A 17,279-nucleotide genomic window follows, 5' to 3' on the forward strand; every position below is an offset into this window, starting at 1 on the left:
CTATATACAGCCGCCGCACCACCAGCAATACATCTATATACAGCCGCCGCACCACCAGCAATACATCTATATACAGCCGCCGCACCACCAGCAAAACATCTATATACAGCCGCCATCCCCCCAGCAATACATCTATATACAGTCGACCTCCCACCAATAAAATATATATACACTTCAGACCCCCACCAGACACGCAGTCCCAAGTAACTTACACCTCAGCCACACCAGCCATGGAGTCCCACAAAACATACATATCTGGTTCCAGTTGAGCTCCCCTGATACTAAGCAATCATTATGTTCTTCTGTCCTGTCAGGCTCTCACCTCCATGCACATGAATAACACTGCTCCTGGGAGGTTTCTGTTCTCCACTTGGCAGCTCACTTACTTCCTTCTTTTTTGCTGGACGCGACGCCCCTTTCCGTGACATCACGGGGTCAGGTGATATTCACACACCGGAGGATCTGTGAGAGGTCTGTGTCTCTTGTGTATATGCTGTGAGCTGAGCATTTCCGATGCAGAGCATTGCTCCAGCCAGAGACACTCAGCTCACAGCTGACTGTACAAGACTCAGGGCAGCGCTGTGCAGCCGCTCACTGCCTGCCGACTGTCCCATTCTCAGGGAGCGAAGTGCACGCGGGCTGCACACATACAAGAGAGGAGGAGAGGAGCGCAACAACACTTGCTACAGCCCCTGCGCTTTACTGTGAAGGGCTGCGCTCTGCCAGCATTAGCTGGCAGAGGGCAGCCAGGTGCCCTCCTGCAGCTACATCCAGACTATAAGACACACCACTGTTTTTTCCCCATTTTCTGGGGGAAAAAAAGTGCGTCTTATAGTCCAAAAAATATGGTACCTTGCTATATCTGCTTTGGCGAAATGAGTAATATATGCCTCATATTGAAAAAAATTGACGCAACTCTGATCAACTTGACATTTAATTGAATTCATCTACCATATGTATACACATTTCTTGTAAAATTGTAAAAACGTCATCAAAAGTTGCAAAAAATGACACCACCCACAGCTCCGTACGCCTAAGTAAAAAAAAATTATTAGAAGATGGAAAAATAACATTTGTGCAGGAGGTTTTAATTTTTGTAAATGTATGAAAACACTATAAAACCTATATAAATTTGGTATCCTCGTGATCGCACCAACTCAAAGAATAGAGTAGACATGTCATTTGGTGCACACAGTGAAAACTGTAAAATCCAACCCCACAAGAAAACCGCGCAAATGCATTTTTTTTTTCACTAATTTCACTGCATTTTGAAATTTTTTTTCCAGCTACCCAGTACAAGGCATGGGAGATTAAATACCGTCCCTATAAAGTGTAATTTGTTAGGCAGATAACAAGGCCTCACACACATTTAAATAGAAAATTTAAAAAGTTATAGATTTTTGAAGGTGGGGAGTGAAAAATGCAAAAACAAAAAAGCCTCGGTTTTAAGGAGTTAAATGAACAAAACTGCACCTAAAATCACCTCAAAACTGATTTCAGGTTTTCAGGTACAGTTTTTGATGTCCAAACCAGGAGTGGAGTGAAAAAAAGAGGAGGAGTAGCTTCTCTCAATGATATTTTCTCACCCATTATGATTCACACCTGCTTCTGGCTTTAAAAACTGCATCTGAAAACCTGAACGTTTAAACGCACCCTTAACTGCAACGTGTGACTGCACCCTGAATCCTGGCACCTAGAAACACATTCTGGTGTAGGTACAGGAGAATCTCCCCTTTAATATGATCTATGCATTGTGTATGGAAGCTTCAAAGAAGCGGAGAGTTGTACTCTTAAATTTACAATCAGGAATAGAAAAATCGAAATGTTTTTTCAGTACAAATTTACTGTATTTTTCGGACTATAAGGCGCACTAAAAATCATTTGATTCTCTCAGAAATCAAAGGTGCGCCTTATAGTCCAGTGCGCCTTATATATGAACCGTACTGACAGACAACAGCTGCCTTGAACAGTGCACAGGTCTGCCACCTGCTGGTCATTCACCCTCACAATCAGGTGCGCCTTATACTCAGGTGCGCCTCATATATGAACCTAGACGTTTTAGCAGGCATTTATTGATGGTGCGCCTTATACTCCGGTGCGCCTTATATTCCGAAAAATACGGTAAGCGTGCATATCCATAAGCAATATATCTTATTAAGGCTACATTCACACGATGTATGCTGGCCGTACCGTAGTTGGTTACTGGTTTATGGATGTAATTTCTGCACGGGGCATGTGCAAATAAGACATATAAAGTGGTATGGCAGTCGTGAAGGTGTTAAAAATACTTTAAACGTTGTTCATACAGGGTATATTTTGTGCTTCCTTTTTTAACAATTCAATTTTGTGGGGAAAAGACAAAGAAAACATTGGAATAGCCGTTTTTGCACAAGACTCTTAGGGCACGGTCACACGTTGCGTTTAAAACACATTTCTACAGCTGAGGAGAGGTGATTTGCCTAATTACATTACTGTTAACATGTTTTAACATCGGACTTACGATTGTAAGCTCTGTTAAGATTTGCGTTTTGTAAATGCATGCGTTAATGCATGTTTTTTTAAAGGGAACCTGTCACCAGGGACCTCATTTTCAGGGGGAGGGGGCTGAGAGCTGAGCAGTCTGCAGCATAGACAAGTCACATGTTGTTTTTTGAGATGCATCCAAACCAAAGCCCAACCCCTAGGACTTCACAGATGATTCTGTCAGGGTGCAAGGTAAGTTATAACACACAATTATATTGTAATGCAAATGCTTAGAGAAAACAGAATGACATATTTGCAATGCAGCAGTTCACCTCTCCTCAGCTGAAAGAATGCGTTTCAAAACGCAACGAAAACGCAACAAGTGACTGCACCCTTAATTGGATTTACATTTTAGTTTCTTGTAGTTCACTTGTAGGCTGTTAAGTTGCCTGTTGTTGGCATTAATATTGATGTCTGTAGGGTTGGGCTTGTACAACTTGTAGTTGACTAATCTCCACGCTAAACTTTTTTTTTTTTTTTTAAAGATGACAATGGGATATCTTCTGCGGTGCAGTTTGGAAATTCATCAACCTCCGTCTTGGCTACATTAGCAGCACTAGCTGAAGCTTCTGCTCCATTGTCCAATTCTTCAGAAACACCAGGTTTGTACATCTTTTTATTTATAGTTTGTATACAGTAAATATTGCTGCACAATAGGGCTTGGCAAAGAAGGAACCTCACTCAGGGGGACACTGTAAATATAAGCAACTATAAGCAGTTGTTGTACTTCACAAAACAAACAATAAAAAATGTGGAAGTTTGGGTGGAGGGTGAGTAATACACATCCTCTCGGGAATAGCATCAAGAACCATAGACTTATCATATCATTTGGGAGGTGTGAGCCACGTACAAAGCCGTTTGGTGTTTAGAGACAGCACTAGTGCCCTTTCAAGTATCAGTGAGCCTTGTTAATTAATCTACAGAGTCCATATACCCTCCATATACCAAGTATCTGACCTGGTTGTCTCTTCTTTCAAGTAGCATTATAAGATCAATTATGTTTTTATCTGCCATAATTTGTCATTCAGCTGGAGTACTGCAGGGTAATCCGTATAGAGCAGCCTAGTAGGGTGCGGAAAGTACATCTTTTATTTTTCACTGTAATTGTTTAAACAAGACTTTTATTAAAACATGGAAGCAAAATAATGCAAATCCCATTCCTTCCCACTAAAATAATTATCAATGTATTTACTTAGAGGACCTGTCACCCTTAACAACGGCACTAGGAACTGCTTACTAAAGTAAGTCCCAACAGTCCCAGCGGTGTTAGGCTACATTCAAACGCCATTGCTTGCCGTACCTTAGCATGGTCGGCACACGGCGGCGTGCGGGGAGAGGAGGAGGTGAGCGCTGCTCACCCCCACCCCTCTCCGTATGGATATATGGCGCAAACGGCGCCGTATGCCGTGAAAAGATAGGACATGTCCTATCTTTTCATGGGGTATGGAGCGGTATAGTGCTGCACATGTGCTGCACTGTACTGCTCCCGTAGGGCGCCGTGCGCCCATTTGTCGTATATACGTCCCCCATACAGCCGTCTGCATGTAGCCTTACACTGCTAGCGTTATCGTACACCTACGATAACGCTCGTAGGCATTGTAGTGATGTACACTTGAAACCGGCTGCTCTCAAAGCGTTTTTTTTTTTAATTTAAAAAAAACATACAAAAGTAGAATACTGATTTTCTGAAATGCTTTTTAGTGTTAATGCAGCTAAACTGCAACAGCATTGCACCAAACTGGATCTACGGCAATGTGCTGTGTGTGTAGTGGTCACCATTGAACTAGTGTTCACACAATGGCCCACGTTATTTAAAGCCTCTGAACCAGTTTTTCGGTCTGACTTTGCACTAAAAAGAACCTGCAAACTGCGATCTCTGTGTTGCATTTGAGTTTCGTTTCAAAGCACAATTAAAATGCATTGTGTGAATGCGCCCTTATCCTGTACAAGAAGTTGTGTTTTCTGCACTTTTCTAGTTGGCATAATAAACAAGAACATGTTATTGTACATCAACTAAAAAAATAACAAATATTTTATTTTTAAATATTTACAAATTTGGTTAATGTTCTATCATCTGATCCAGGTTTCATAAATCTGTCATTTTCACCACCCGCTTATCTGTGTGCATGGATTTCTTTTTCTTTCTTTCTTTTTCCCCAACTCAAATGCAAAACTGAACAGTGTGAGTGTAACCACAGATTAAGGGAGCTCTATTATGAGGCATGGTTGGTTTTTTATTTTGTTTTATTAGAATATTAAAAAAAAAAATCTATTTGTGCCCAGATCCCAGATGGTGCTATATGCAATTTGTATATAATGTGACATAATTTGGTTATTCCATGTCTGGAGATTGAAAGCATGTTTATTATCAGGATGACTGGCTTTTGAAAACAATTGAAGAATTAATTGTAAAGATGAAAGCTTGAATCATGGCAGGAATATCTTAGATCTTGTCATGACGTAAAAGCAAAGCTTGGTCCACAGCAAATAACCGAAATCAAAGAACACATTGGTGAGGTTGGAGTAGCTTGCCTTTGTGGCAGATAATTGCAGGGCAATTGACTGCAGTTACCCTGAAGTAAGGATAGCTATTCAGCTGAAACATATCCAAGCTACTCTACTACACTCTAACTTTCTGAATTTTATCATCTCGGCAGTTGCATGTGTTGTACCAAGTAAACTTTTCAATGATCTTGACATTTTATTTACTCACAAATCATTGATGTGGCTTTATTTTAGACGTAAAAACCCTTGAACTTTGATAAACTTATTTGGAGACAGAGGATAGAACAACTACAATTTAGTTCAATCATTAGGTGCCTTGCAAATTGTACAGCAGCAAATCCTCAATATTAAAGAGAAATCATGTCTACCATGTAGACCTATTCAGAGACTGGCAAGCTTCAATCTAATTGTAAAACCTCCTTCTGTCAATGTCAAATATAATCTGATAACAATGAATCTACTGTAAAGGCTTTTATAGAGTAGATACATTGGTGTTAAATAAGATGCAAAGAAACATTTTATGTTGCACTCCCAAACCCTGTTATAAGTAAATAGTAATCTCTGTGCACTTACATTCTGTCTACCTTGTGTTATCTAGTGGTGGCTACAGAAGAAGTGGTAACTGCTGAGTCCGTTGATGGAGCGATCCAACAAGTTGTTAGTTCTGGTGGACAACAAGTTATTACAATAGTCACAGATGGCATCCATCTTGGTAATCTTCAGTCTGCTATCCCATCAAGTGGTATAGGTCAGCCAATTATTGTCACAATGCCTGATGGCCAACAAGGTAAGCAAAATCAGTAGAGATAATGTTTGGTTCTCCCATTATCCTCTGCTTACGGTTTCACATATGGGTACCAGTGAGTTTCTATAGAAAATGAAATGTGTCTTAAACCTGGTGACACACAGAAGTGCGTAGTAGCCTTTCCTAGAGTTTTAAGATAAATTGTGAATAATCAGTTCGAATTAAACAAATATGTATGTGACATAGGTCACTGATTTACTTTGCATCAATGGCTTTAAGCCAAACTAAACCTTTGAAACAATCTTTTATGCAGGTTTTTGTCTTGTGGTAATAACTGTAAACTTTGTGATATACTTCTTTAAGTAAAGCAGTTTTTCTGACCCTTTTTCTCTTGCATTGAGAATATAGATAAGGGAAGTGGTTAGGGAAAGAGTTTTTCATTTGATGAGAACATTATAAGGTTCCTTTACCTTAGCTGTCATTGCATACAGGACAGAAAGCTGATTTACCAAATTGCTTAAATAAGGAAGGGAGGCAAAGGGAAACACAGGCCCAGTATATAACCAGCCCGCCCAGTATATAACCAGCCTGCCCATGCCCCCAGTATATAGCCATCCAGCCCATGCCTAGTATATAACCTTGAGTATCCCCTGCCTAAAAATAAAAAAACAAACAAACCTTTGCTGACATCATAGTGTGAACACAGATGGTGGCGTACACACTATATCGACAAACGTTTCATGTCATGGTGTGTGCGCACACAGACTGAGACATTTTTTTGGGGGCTGAAAACTTGGCTTATACTCGAGTATATTACAAAGTTTACTATTATCATCTGCATTATTTATTGATACAATTTTGTAAAGCGTTTAGTTAAAGGAAATATTCCTTAAAAATCATGGATAGACCAGGGACTCTTACTTACATGCCTCCTGACGAAGCCGCAGGGTGAAACGTACGTCGAGGTTCTTGGACCGCTCGTGTCTGTGCTTTCTCTGGCAAGATGACACAAGGTATACATGGGTCTTAATAATGTACTTGATGGTGGGACATATTCTCTTATCATGAGACTTTTTTCCCCTGCTTTATCCTCAGTACTTTAGCTCTTGTATTCAATTCCTGCCGGTGGTTACTCATGTTATATATACTGGCAGTACTAGAATACACCTTTTTTCCTTGTTTACCTTTGCCAATATTATCCAATTACTCTTTCATCTATGAGGACATGTTATAACTGGTATTGTCCTCATAGTTTTCTGGCCTTAGTCTCTTGCCAGGTGCACATACACGCTGTGGTAGCTTCTATATCTACCCATTTTTTTTAGCCTGACATCCTTTCAATGTGATATGTCTTACGGTTTCTCCATATGATAAGTGTCTTTGTAATTTATACATTTTATATTTTTTGTTATTGCATTGAATAAAATTTTGAAATTTTATATTTCGTTTACATGATTATTGTGCTCTCGCCCTCTCTTTTGGTGTGTAGCGGTGGCTCTTTGAGCCGAGCGAGTGGGTACATTTGGGTGATGACCCCTCCTTTCTTTGAGGTTCTTTTTTGGTTGGTTACTCTTACTTACAGATACTTCGATCCTGGCCCTGTGACAAGTTCCCAGAGCCCTCCCGTGCTTCAGATTCACAGACTGTTACACTCTCCCAGCTCCCTCAACACTTTCCCCCACTCCCCCCTTTGCATCTGCAGCCTGGAGGGGCACTGGGAACCGCTTTAGTTGCCTTTCAGGCTAATTAGCATTATTTTAAAACTTGATTTTAGAAGGAAGGAGGCCATGAATAACAAACATAAGTAGATTACCACTGGTGTATCCGTACTTGAGTTTTATGGTAGAAATCTTTTAATTTGCACACTAACTTTTCTATGTTATTCAGTATGCATTATTTTATTGTTGTAGTCTTGACAGTACCAGCAACAGATATTGCAGAAGAAACTGTAATAAGTGAAGAGCCCCCTCCAAAAAGACAGTGCATTGAGATAATTGAAAATCGTGTAGACTCTGCTGAGATTGAGGTAATACCTGAGTTATTTGTATATCTGATTTACAGCTATATGCATAATATTTCCTCTACAGTGACCTGCTGTAATCCCACTTTGTAGTCATTAAAGTCTTACATGTAATAAACAAACCAACAAAGTACAAATTCAATAGTGTAACAGAGACGCCCTCTTCAGGGAAGAATTACTTGACATTCCCTTATAAGGCCGTGGACATCTTTGTCATATAGTTCCGGATACCTTTTATGCCTGACAGGCATTGATATTAAGGAAAGAGTGATTCCTCCCTCCCCTGCAGATTCTGCAATGTACTCTCTTCCCAGTCTAAAGCCTTGTGGTGTGCTATACTCTAAGAGAATAACTTTCCCTTCTCATCACTCTCTAAACTTCAGTATAATTTGGCCTTCTGATCTCTCCAATACTAAGTGATGAGAAGGAGGTGCAGTCAGGTTAAGCCGGGTAGACTTCTACATAAATGATCTCCCCCATTCCACACAGCAGATAGTAAGAATTGCAAAATTAGTGCAAAGGTGTCCATTGCAAATATTTTAAAGGGGTTATCCAGGTTTAAAAATTTTTTTATGGCCGGGCTAGGGAGGGCTAGTTAAACATAATAAACATGGACTTACCTCCTCCGGCGCCGCTGATGTCCCGCGCCACGGTCACTTCGATCCGTGCCCCTGTAAACAAACAGGGGCACAGAAGCCGCACACAGGGAGCTTCCGGTCCGCGATGTGGACAGCTCCTCCCATCCGTCCCTATCTCTCAGCGTTGTAAGCGCTGGGAGATGGTGCGCATGGGTGCATCCGGCCGGCCGGAAGCTCCCTGTGCGCCCTTGTATCGAAACCGGCGCACGGAGAAGACGGGCCGCGGCGCGGGACATCGGCAGCCCCGGAGGAGGTAAGTACATGTTTAAGTATGTTTAAATAGCCCTCCCCAGCCCGGCCATAAAAAAAATTTTAAACCCGGATAACCCCTTTTAATAATAAATAAATATAATTAACAGTTTATGTACTTTTCTAGTATTTTGCTTTCTTCTGTTTAACTGACTTTTTACGATTGGCACCTTGTTTTTTTTTGTTTTACCCCCTAACAACCATACATGTGACTGGCTGACACTTGACCATGTGTTCCTCTTTATTGTGCAGTCTATGGAAGGAAGATACGTTATGAATATACAATATCTCTGACTTGCCTCATCTCTGATTTTACCATTAAAATGATGTGAAAGTGCCTTCAACTATCACAGGTGTGCGGTCCTTACAAATTTAAGAGCACTTTTTGGGTGTCGCTTTCTAGTACTTCCACCATTTTTTATTTTTTAATGGCTTTTTCGGTTCCACCTTTCTTATTGAGTTGTTGCTTGTTTCATATATGTGCCGCATATATATGCCTCATATATATTGGAAGTTGTTAAAGAAATCCTGTGTCACTTTCTTAACACCAGTTCAGTAAATAGCCAAAAAGTTATAGAGTCATGTCCAATAATGACAGGACTTTGGAATTGTGAATGCAATAAAAATTCCACACATCCCTAATATAATGTCACTCTCAAAGGAGTATTCTTATCTGGACATTCGCATTTAATTTAATTAATCTGCTATATATATGATCTTCAAACAGGTACATAAATATATATTTTTTTTCTTTAATTGGCTGTTGGTTTTTTGTTTGTTTTAATGTACCTGTTTTAACATCATTTCCCACAAATGTAAGACGTGTTGTCATGTGAATCAAGATAGCTGTCCTTGGAAATGACTAGCACAGACATCATGCGCTATGGAGGCACCGGAGCAGCTAATTCCAGTGTTCATTACCACAGGAATGCTGTGGGACCTTCAGTAACTCCTGGACATTTCATATGCAAAAGCAATTTGTTTGTTTCTGCAATCACTCCAGCAGAGGTGGTCATATCCAAGCACAGCTATCTCGTCTCTTAGTTGCACCATGGCTACTTTTATGGGAAATTATCTTCACACATGGACATTTTTTTTTTTTTTTTTAAGAACATCCAATTGAAGAAATGTAGGTACTGTATATGGCAGATGAATTAAATTCATTGAGAATGTCTAGATGAGAAGGCCACCTCCTACTAAGTGCATCTGGTGAAACTCTTCCCTGAACACACATGATTTTCGTCTGTTCAGCATGTTTTTTAATAATAACATTGTGAATTAATCATGTCATCGCTGCAACAGTTGCATACCTCTGTGGAGTATCAGGTTCACTTTAATCCAGAAGGAGGGTACACTCCCAGAACCGATTCCACTGGCAGGCCATTGGCATCCTTCTTCACAAGTACTGTAGAGTTATGAAAGATGCACTTATATACTCAGAGTAGCTGCAATTTTTGTCCAGGCAAGCTAAATGTGCCAGAATGGCTTCACTACCTGGCAGTGTCAACATCAGGCTGATGCTGTGGTGTGAATGACTGCTGCTACCTTTGTGATGCAACACTTGAGTACTAAACTTTATCCCAAACCTGCAACAGTGAACTGTAAGAGTTGTCAAAGGTGTTTGCATTAATATTTGTTCCCAACACAGTCCAAATATTGGAAAATAAAAACCTATTGGGGCAGATTTATAAAAAGTGTCTAATGCTGGATGATAAATCTGTCCAAGTATAAGACTGTCTAGTCGTACTATGCAACTTCTATTAGTTGGCTTACTTTACACCAGAAAGTTAGGACACAATTTTGTCGGGTTAGCAGTAGTTCTGGTGCACGGACCTGTTGTAGGAGAGCCAGAAAACGGTCTAAAACCCTTTATAAATGTGGTGCAGACAGTTTTTTTTAGTGCAGATTTCTGTCATGGACAGATTAATAAATTGCCTGCGTTTACAGTTACAAAATATATAATAGTTTCCGAATCTACGGAAGCAGTGCTGGATTCAGCTTCCGGCCGGACCAGACACCCATCCGGCCCGCATACACAGTGCTGTGAATAGGGATGGGTGGGCGTGGCTGGCCGGAAGCTAAATCCAGGACTGCTCCGGCGGCCATGTTTGTTTACATGGTGCGCATACCGGAGCGAAAGCGATGTGGGACCCAACGGAGGGCATCGGAAGGTAAGTACATCTTAATTTTTTTAAGCAGCCCCCTCCCGGCCACCTTTTGTTTTTTTTCATAACTCTCGGACAATCCCTTTTAAATGTAAGGAAAATAGATCATAAATAGAAATCAGAAATATAACCAGGTTGTGGCCACGTCAGTATTCAAAGGGAAATATTTTCTTTTATATTCTCCAAATCGCCTATTTGTAGGTCTAGAATAAATACAGATTAACATCTAAATGACGACTAGTGACAGACATATATGTCCTGGCGTAGTGAAGGATGTATGAAGAGGGCTCACGGGCTGATTCCTTCAATGCTCTGTAGTCGCAGATCCCAGGAGGATCGATCTACCTTGCATGTTGGACCTAATTGTATAGAATTTCAAGATTGAGGGAGGTGATGAGAAGGGAAACCTCATTTAAACACTCTGGTTTTTAGATAATAGATGGGATTATGACTGCCATGAAACCAGGGCTGTCTAAAAATTGTGGATTTGACATTTTGTACTTCACTCTCTGTACCCTCTGCTGCTGTAACGCTGTGAATTTCCCCACTGTGGGACTAATAAAGGATTATCTTATCTTATTTACAGCCCACATATGGGTCCCTTCTATCGGCCTTCAGTTTAAGGACCCACAAAGGTCTTGAAAGGGCTCTGTGTATTTTTAGCATATTAGGTATTGTATGAGGATGGCGGGGCCAAAGGGCATTGGACCCCGGGCTGCCGCCCAAACTGGCCACGTATTTACTACTGACAGTATTGCAGTAAGATTTGTATGAGCTTTAGTTGGCTACCTTGGCACTTCCACATACATTTTTAGCACCTTCATATTGGCCACATACAGTGCTTATTTGTTACATTGGTTATTGTAAAACTGTTTTTCTCCTTTTTTTAAATTTTTTCGGTCTGCCAGATTCCTGAAACTTCTGGGTCAGAAATCTATATTGTGAATACCCAAGAGTTCTCTCAGGTACCACTATACATTTTCCAAACAGTCCTGTATGTTTCTGAGAGAATCTCTAGACAAGCCAATTTTGTGGGTGCTGTGTGTATGATTTTGTTGATGTTTCCCGACCAATAAAACTTCTTTTTTTTTTTGTTGTGCATGATGCCCTTTACCTCCCTTTTTGTGTGGGACCTTTTTTAAAAATCCCCCTTAAGCTTTCATTTTTAAGTTTTATTTGATTTTTTCATTATAATTTTTATTTCTTCTCATAATAATGGATGTATCTGTGAGTACCGGTGTATTATATTGCTATATATTTTAAAAGCTTTTTGGAGTAATTCCTTTTTGTACTTTATGAATATCACCATGAGGCTTCACATTAGTTTTCCCCCGTCAATTACAGAATTAAGCAGATACGTCTAAAAAAACGATTTTATTACATCTTGTTGCACTTAATGCATTTTTGTGCCCATGAATGTGGGGTTTTTTTTGGGGTTGGGTGTATTTATTTTTCCAGTAGTTTTATGTCTACATACAGTTCCAGGTGGTCTGTGCCCCTTGCATTTTTATAATCAAATCAAATTCATCATCATGATCACCCATTCCTCTTATGTCACAGGAATTGAAGACAGACAAGCCAATTTCTTGAGCTTGTATCAAACGCTCTTGTTCTCCATACCCTGCCACCATCGATTGACTGGTTTCTCCTTGTTACCCTACCTGCACTTGAACATGTGGCTTGAGCAGTCGGCTCATACACTGAGCTGTGGAAAACTCAGCCATGTGCTTGAGCCCATAGAAATGATTCGGTGTGCTATTCATTAAATCAACTGATAGCACACTGACAAAACATCATCTGTGTGCAAGAAGGCTTACTGTGCAGAGAGGAAACCCTCAATCAGTAATGGGGAGGGCGATGTATCTGATGGATGCAAAGGACTCTTAGTTTAGTGCTTGCATGTTACTACTATGTTTAAGTCGCACATTAAAGAACATTTACCATCAAAATCAAGCATGATAAACCAGGGACACTTACTCATTTACCCGGGCATCGTGGCTGTATTAATATTAGTCTAAGGAGCTCTATTGGGTGTTTCCAGAGCTCACAAGCTGTTAGGATGAGCACAGCAGGTTTCCCCTTCCCCTGCACTTCTTTCTGCTGCTAGGTTACAGATACAGAGAGAGGTAGGAAGGTGACAGCATGAGGAGTGTTAGATATTTTCTGCTCATTGTCATAGCCTGTCATGTTGCAGCACAGGGTTATGGAAACACCCCCAGAATCCCTCGGACTCATTGGCATAATTTTAAGTTTATTTTAGGAAGGAGACCATGGATAACAAATATAAGATGATTAGCACAGACACGGTGGCTGGATATATGAGTAAGTGTCCCTGGTTTAACCATGCTTGGTTTTGATGGTAGATTTCCTGTTAGGACACATTTCTGAAATCCGCTTGTCTGTCTCTAAGTTCTAGCTTTTAAGGAGAACAAGAAGGTTTGTTTCCTTTGAGTATTTTAAAAGGCCAAAGATTACAGTAGCATAGCAGTTAAGTATAGAAGACAATACAGCGAAGCCATGACTTATCACTTAAAAAATCTATGAAGTATATGAGTTATTCAGTTATAAGTAAGTTTCCTGGTTCTGCATTATGAGCGGGGTGGGTACACTAGGGTCTGTTAACATTTCTGTCAATCATTCAGTCCTTCTGTTCCATAAGTAATGATAACTAAGAGCCAGATCCATCCTATGATGGGCTCCAAACAGAGACTACACTGACCTGTAGTGCGTTGTGTGCTGTCATTCATTTTGATGGGAAGAATAGTGCTGCATGCATCCCCCACAATCCTAGGCTACAAATGGAAAAGTGAGCAGAACCAGGGGTGTTCTACAATAGCAGTGGTGTAAAATATCTTTTTATCTTGACAGGAAAGAGAATCCCTTCAGAAGCAACTCGATGAGGCCAACCGAGAAGCCCAGAAATACCGTCAGCAGCTACTTAAAAAAGAGCAAGAAGCAGAGGCCTACAGACAGAAGCTGGAAGCCATGACTAGGCTGCAGACCAATAAGGAAGTGGTGTAGACAGCTACTGGACATATAGTTTTTCATATTTTTATTCGACAAGATGGCTCTGACCTGTTCTGTGTTCTGTCATGTACCACAATTGCGACATGCAGAAAGTGAGAACAGAACTCCAGCAAGAACACTTACCCCAAATAAGCTGGTCATACTGAGGTCAATCCTTGTGAAAAGTATTTAAAAACAAAATACTGTAAATAGTCTTTAGTTTTTTGTTTTTTTTTTGTTTTGTTTTTTACAATTTGTCATATAAGTTGACAAGTTGATTTTTTGGAAAGATGCAGAGATCACAATGTCAAAGGTTTAATAAAGAAGGGCAGTGATGTTCCTCCCTCCATTGTATAAAACATGGAGAACTCCTTCAGATCTGCAGTGCTTTCTAAAACAGATCAACGTGGCCTTTGAACTTACCATTTCCTAGTGGAAATCTTTGTACAGCTTTTCATTTGTGTCTCCTATTATTTGAACCTTTATTTCTTTTTCTACTAAGCAAAAATTTTATATGTTAAACTTCTGAAACATCCAGGTAGATTTACATGTATATGAAGCTAATATTTTTTAAAAAGAAACTTTTTGTATATATATGATGCATGCATTTTTTCTATACTCCTTTTCTGGAAATATCAGGCTGTGCTAGCTCTCCTAAACAGGCATTTATCTTTATATATTGAAGCGTCCATTTACATATACTGATAATTGTCTGGTGATGTCTACCATGGATTTTAGTGGGCTGTAAAGCCTTAAATGCTTACTTAAGAAAGCTTTTGTTAACGCATACAGATCAGTGTATTTAGAGAAAATAAAATCTCGATTCAGGAATTGACGATATAGACATGTCAAGGGTGACCACCTTTTCCTATTTAAAGGGTTTTTCTCATCTTTAGCCTTTTTTTTTTTTTTTTTTTTTTTTTCATATTCTGTAGATATGCCATAAAGGAGTTGGGAAAATTCCTTTAAGGAAACATCTATTTTGGGTTTTGTGTTCCTTTTAAATGGGTTTATGCCACAGAGACGCTCATCCACAGGATAAGGGATAAGTGTCCAACCAACGCAACCTCCAGACCCCCATGAAGCACTGCTTACAGAGCAGTGTATTCTTAATCTACACTTCATTGACCTCCTAGAAGTGCATAAAGCACAGGTAAAGAAAAACACCTGCACCTCACTTCATATGGGACATTTCAGGGAGCTTTCAGACTGATCGCTGTAGATCCTGCGGTCCGATCCCCAGTGACCAGACAACTCCCCTATCCTGTAGGGGATAGATGTCTTTTGTGGCACCACCCCTTTAAGTTTTAGTCTTTTTGTTTACCTGGAACAGGATAGGAAAGATTTTGGGTTCTGCTAAGCTTCTGGATATGTTAGGCATGAATTACCTTTTGCATTATTTTTATTACTCAGTAAATATACGTTCTCCTTCTGGCACATTGTTTCTATGCACAAATTACAAACTAAATTTTTATTTTATGGATCACAGAAATTTTCAGTCTCCATTCCAAGAAATGGGATGGGAATGCTGATGAGTGAAATATTACTGTTATTACACAGAACTGTAATTGTACAATGTAATTATGTTACTATTTTGTTAACATTAAATATGCAATTCCTTTCCCTTTCTGCTTTTTTGTTCACCTGCTACTTTTTGTTCATGAAAATAATGTGACAAAGTATGAAATAGAAAACTACCACAGTATACGAGGATTGTATTTTTTTTACATACCATGATCTCATATCAGATATGTATCTGATGGAATGAAGATGCCCGATTTATAGATTTATATTCTATTTAACAATATATAACTCCTACTTTTATATGGGTTTTGGAGTAAAATTCTACACTAAAAGTTGAGTGGCTTTGGAAAAACACTTTTTTTTAAAACTGTTTTTGTACTGATTTACTGTAAATGATATCTTTTAATCAAATACTTATACATGTAGCTGTCAGTCTTGTATTATTATATATGCTAAATTACATCTTCACTCCTCTGAGCTCCTAAAATACACACCTCTGGGAGAATGGAAAACCCAGAATAAGGAAGATTTCATCTTTAGACACAAATGAACTCATAAGCATAATGTTACTCAAAATCAGTTCAAGGTTAGTAAGGAAACTCTATCCTCTATAAAGTCACTTAACTGTTAATGTAGTTTTTTGTTCAGACTTTGAGCTTTTTCTTGGGTGGGGGGTTGTTTACAGAGTAGCTTATTTATAATGCATTATTTTTGCAGTAACTTTCCAGGTTCTATCTGTTATGTCTTCAGTTATTGTGAGGTAACTACACATAAGGTAAGGAATAATGGAAAGACTGGTACTGTGTGTTCAACCACTCCTGTTTATTCCTCATAGTAACTGATGTAAATAACAGAAGCCCTAAGGCCGTGTGCATCTACATTTATATTGCATTAACTAACATGTTAATGCAGCCCAACAATGTGAACTGGGCTGCCCATGTTATGTATTTTGCTGAGTTTTCCTCCCATTCATCATCAGCTGTTTCAGTTCAGAATCCAGCTGTAATAAAAACATTGGTGGAAGATCTTGACAGATGTGAACACGTCCTAATAAAAGCAGAGCTTTTATTAGGTATAAAACAATAGATAAATCAGATAATATTGTTTTATCTCTGCTTTATCAATTATTTATCTGCAGAATTATTATGTCATTTAACAAGTTCCTTGAAAACCCCACTCACTAAATAGGGGCATGGTTTCAGCGCATGTAACCAATGCACAATCAGAGCTTGTCCCTGCTACCCCTGGCCACGAGCTGCTTCCACATCATGAAAGCAATAGCTATAATATAGTATATCCAATGTGTACATAATGTACTGTGTGACATTTACTTCTGCTCCTTTTTTTTTTTAATGGGGAAAAACAAACCAAATATATAAATGAAACGTACTACCCCTCAGGAACTCCGGAGATGTGCCACTATTTTGCTTGGATATCAGTAATCAATATGTTTCTATATAAAATGTTTACTGGGAAAAACTGTTCGGTTGTCCATAAATTGGTTGTCATGTCTAAGAAACTTATTAAAGATCTTATGCATAAGGGATTCTACAATCTTGTGAGTTTTGTAACATATTACAAGCACCCAGGCTAGATATTAGACCATTAGTGACCAAAAGAGTACCCTTATGGTAAAAGAAATGGTAACAGTGAAACTACACTATTCATTTCTGGAGTATTTTATAACAGTATATATAATAAGCTTAGGCTATTTAATACTCTGTGAACAGCGGCCTGGATGGCTTTGCCTCCTCACGACTGCTCCACGTAAATACATTCACTTTTACTGTGACAAATTGCTAAACTGACTTTTATATACGTCATGACTAGAGATGAGCGAGCACTAAAATGCTCGGGTACTCGTTATTCGAGACAAACTTTTCCCGATGCTCGAGTGCTCGTCT

General features: G+C 39.3%; 1 protein-coding gene across 5 annotated transcripts in view; it reads left to right on the forward strand.

Moving 5' to 3' along the window:
* Window positions 1-15,480, forward strand: part of GABPB1 (GA binding protein transcription factor subunit beta 1) — a 29,196-nt gene extending 13,716 nt beyond the window's left edge. For 2 of the 5 annotated variants that reach the window (XM_072148316.1, XM_072148315.1), the window contains exons 6-10: window positions 3,009-3,125; window positions 5,627-5,815; window positions 7,684-7,799; window positions 11,754-11,810; window positions 13,714-15,480. In XM_072148316.1, the coding sequence (XP_072004417.1) occupies window positions 3,009-3,125; window positions 5,627-5,815; window positions 7,684-7,799; window positions 11,754-11,810; window positions 13,714-13,866 (632 nt within the window). In that variant the 3' untranslated portion in view covers window positions 13,867-15,480. Of the gene's footprint in view, window positions 1-3,008; window positions 3,126-5,626; window positions 5,816-7,683; window positions 7,800-8,932; window positions 9,034-11,753; window positions 11,811-13,713 lie in introns of all 5 variants that reach the window. The other 3 variants (XR_011855004.1, XR_011855005.1, XM_072148317.1) reach the window with 3 other exon arrangements.
* The last annotated feature ends 1,799 nt before the right edge of the window (window positions 15,481-17,279 follow it).

This window comes from Engystomops pustulosus, chromosome 4 (genome assembly GCF_040894005.1).
Source record: "Engystomops pustulosus chromosome 4, aEngPut4.maternal, whole genome shotgun sequence".
In the NCBI taxonomy this organism is placed as follows: domain Eukaryota; kingdom Metazoa; phylum Chordata; class Amphibia; order Anura; family Leptodactylidae; genus Engystomops; species Engystomops pustulosus.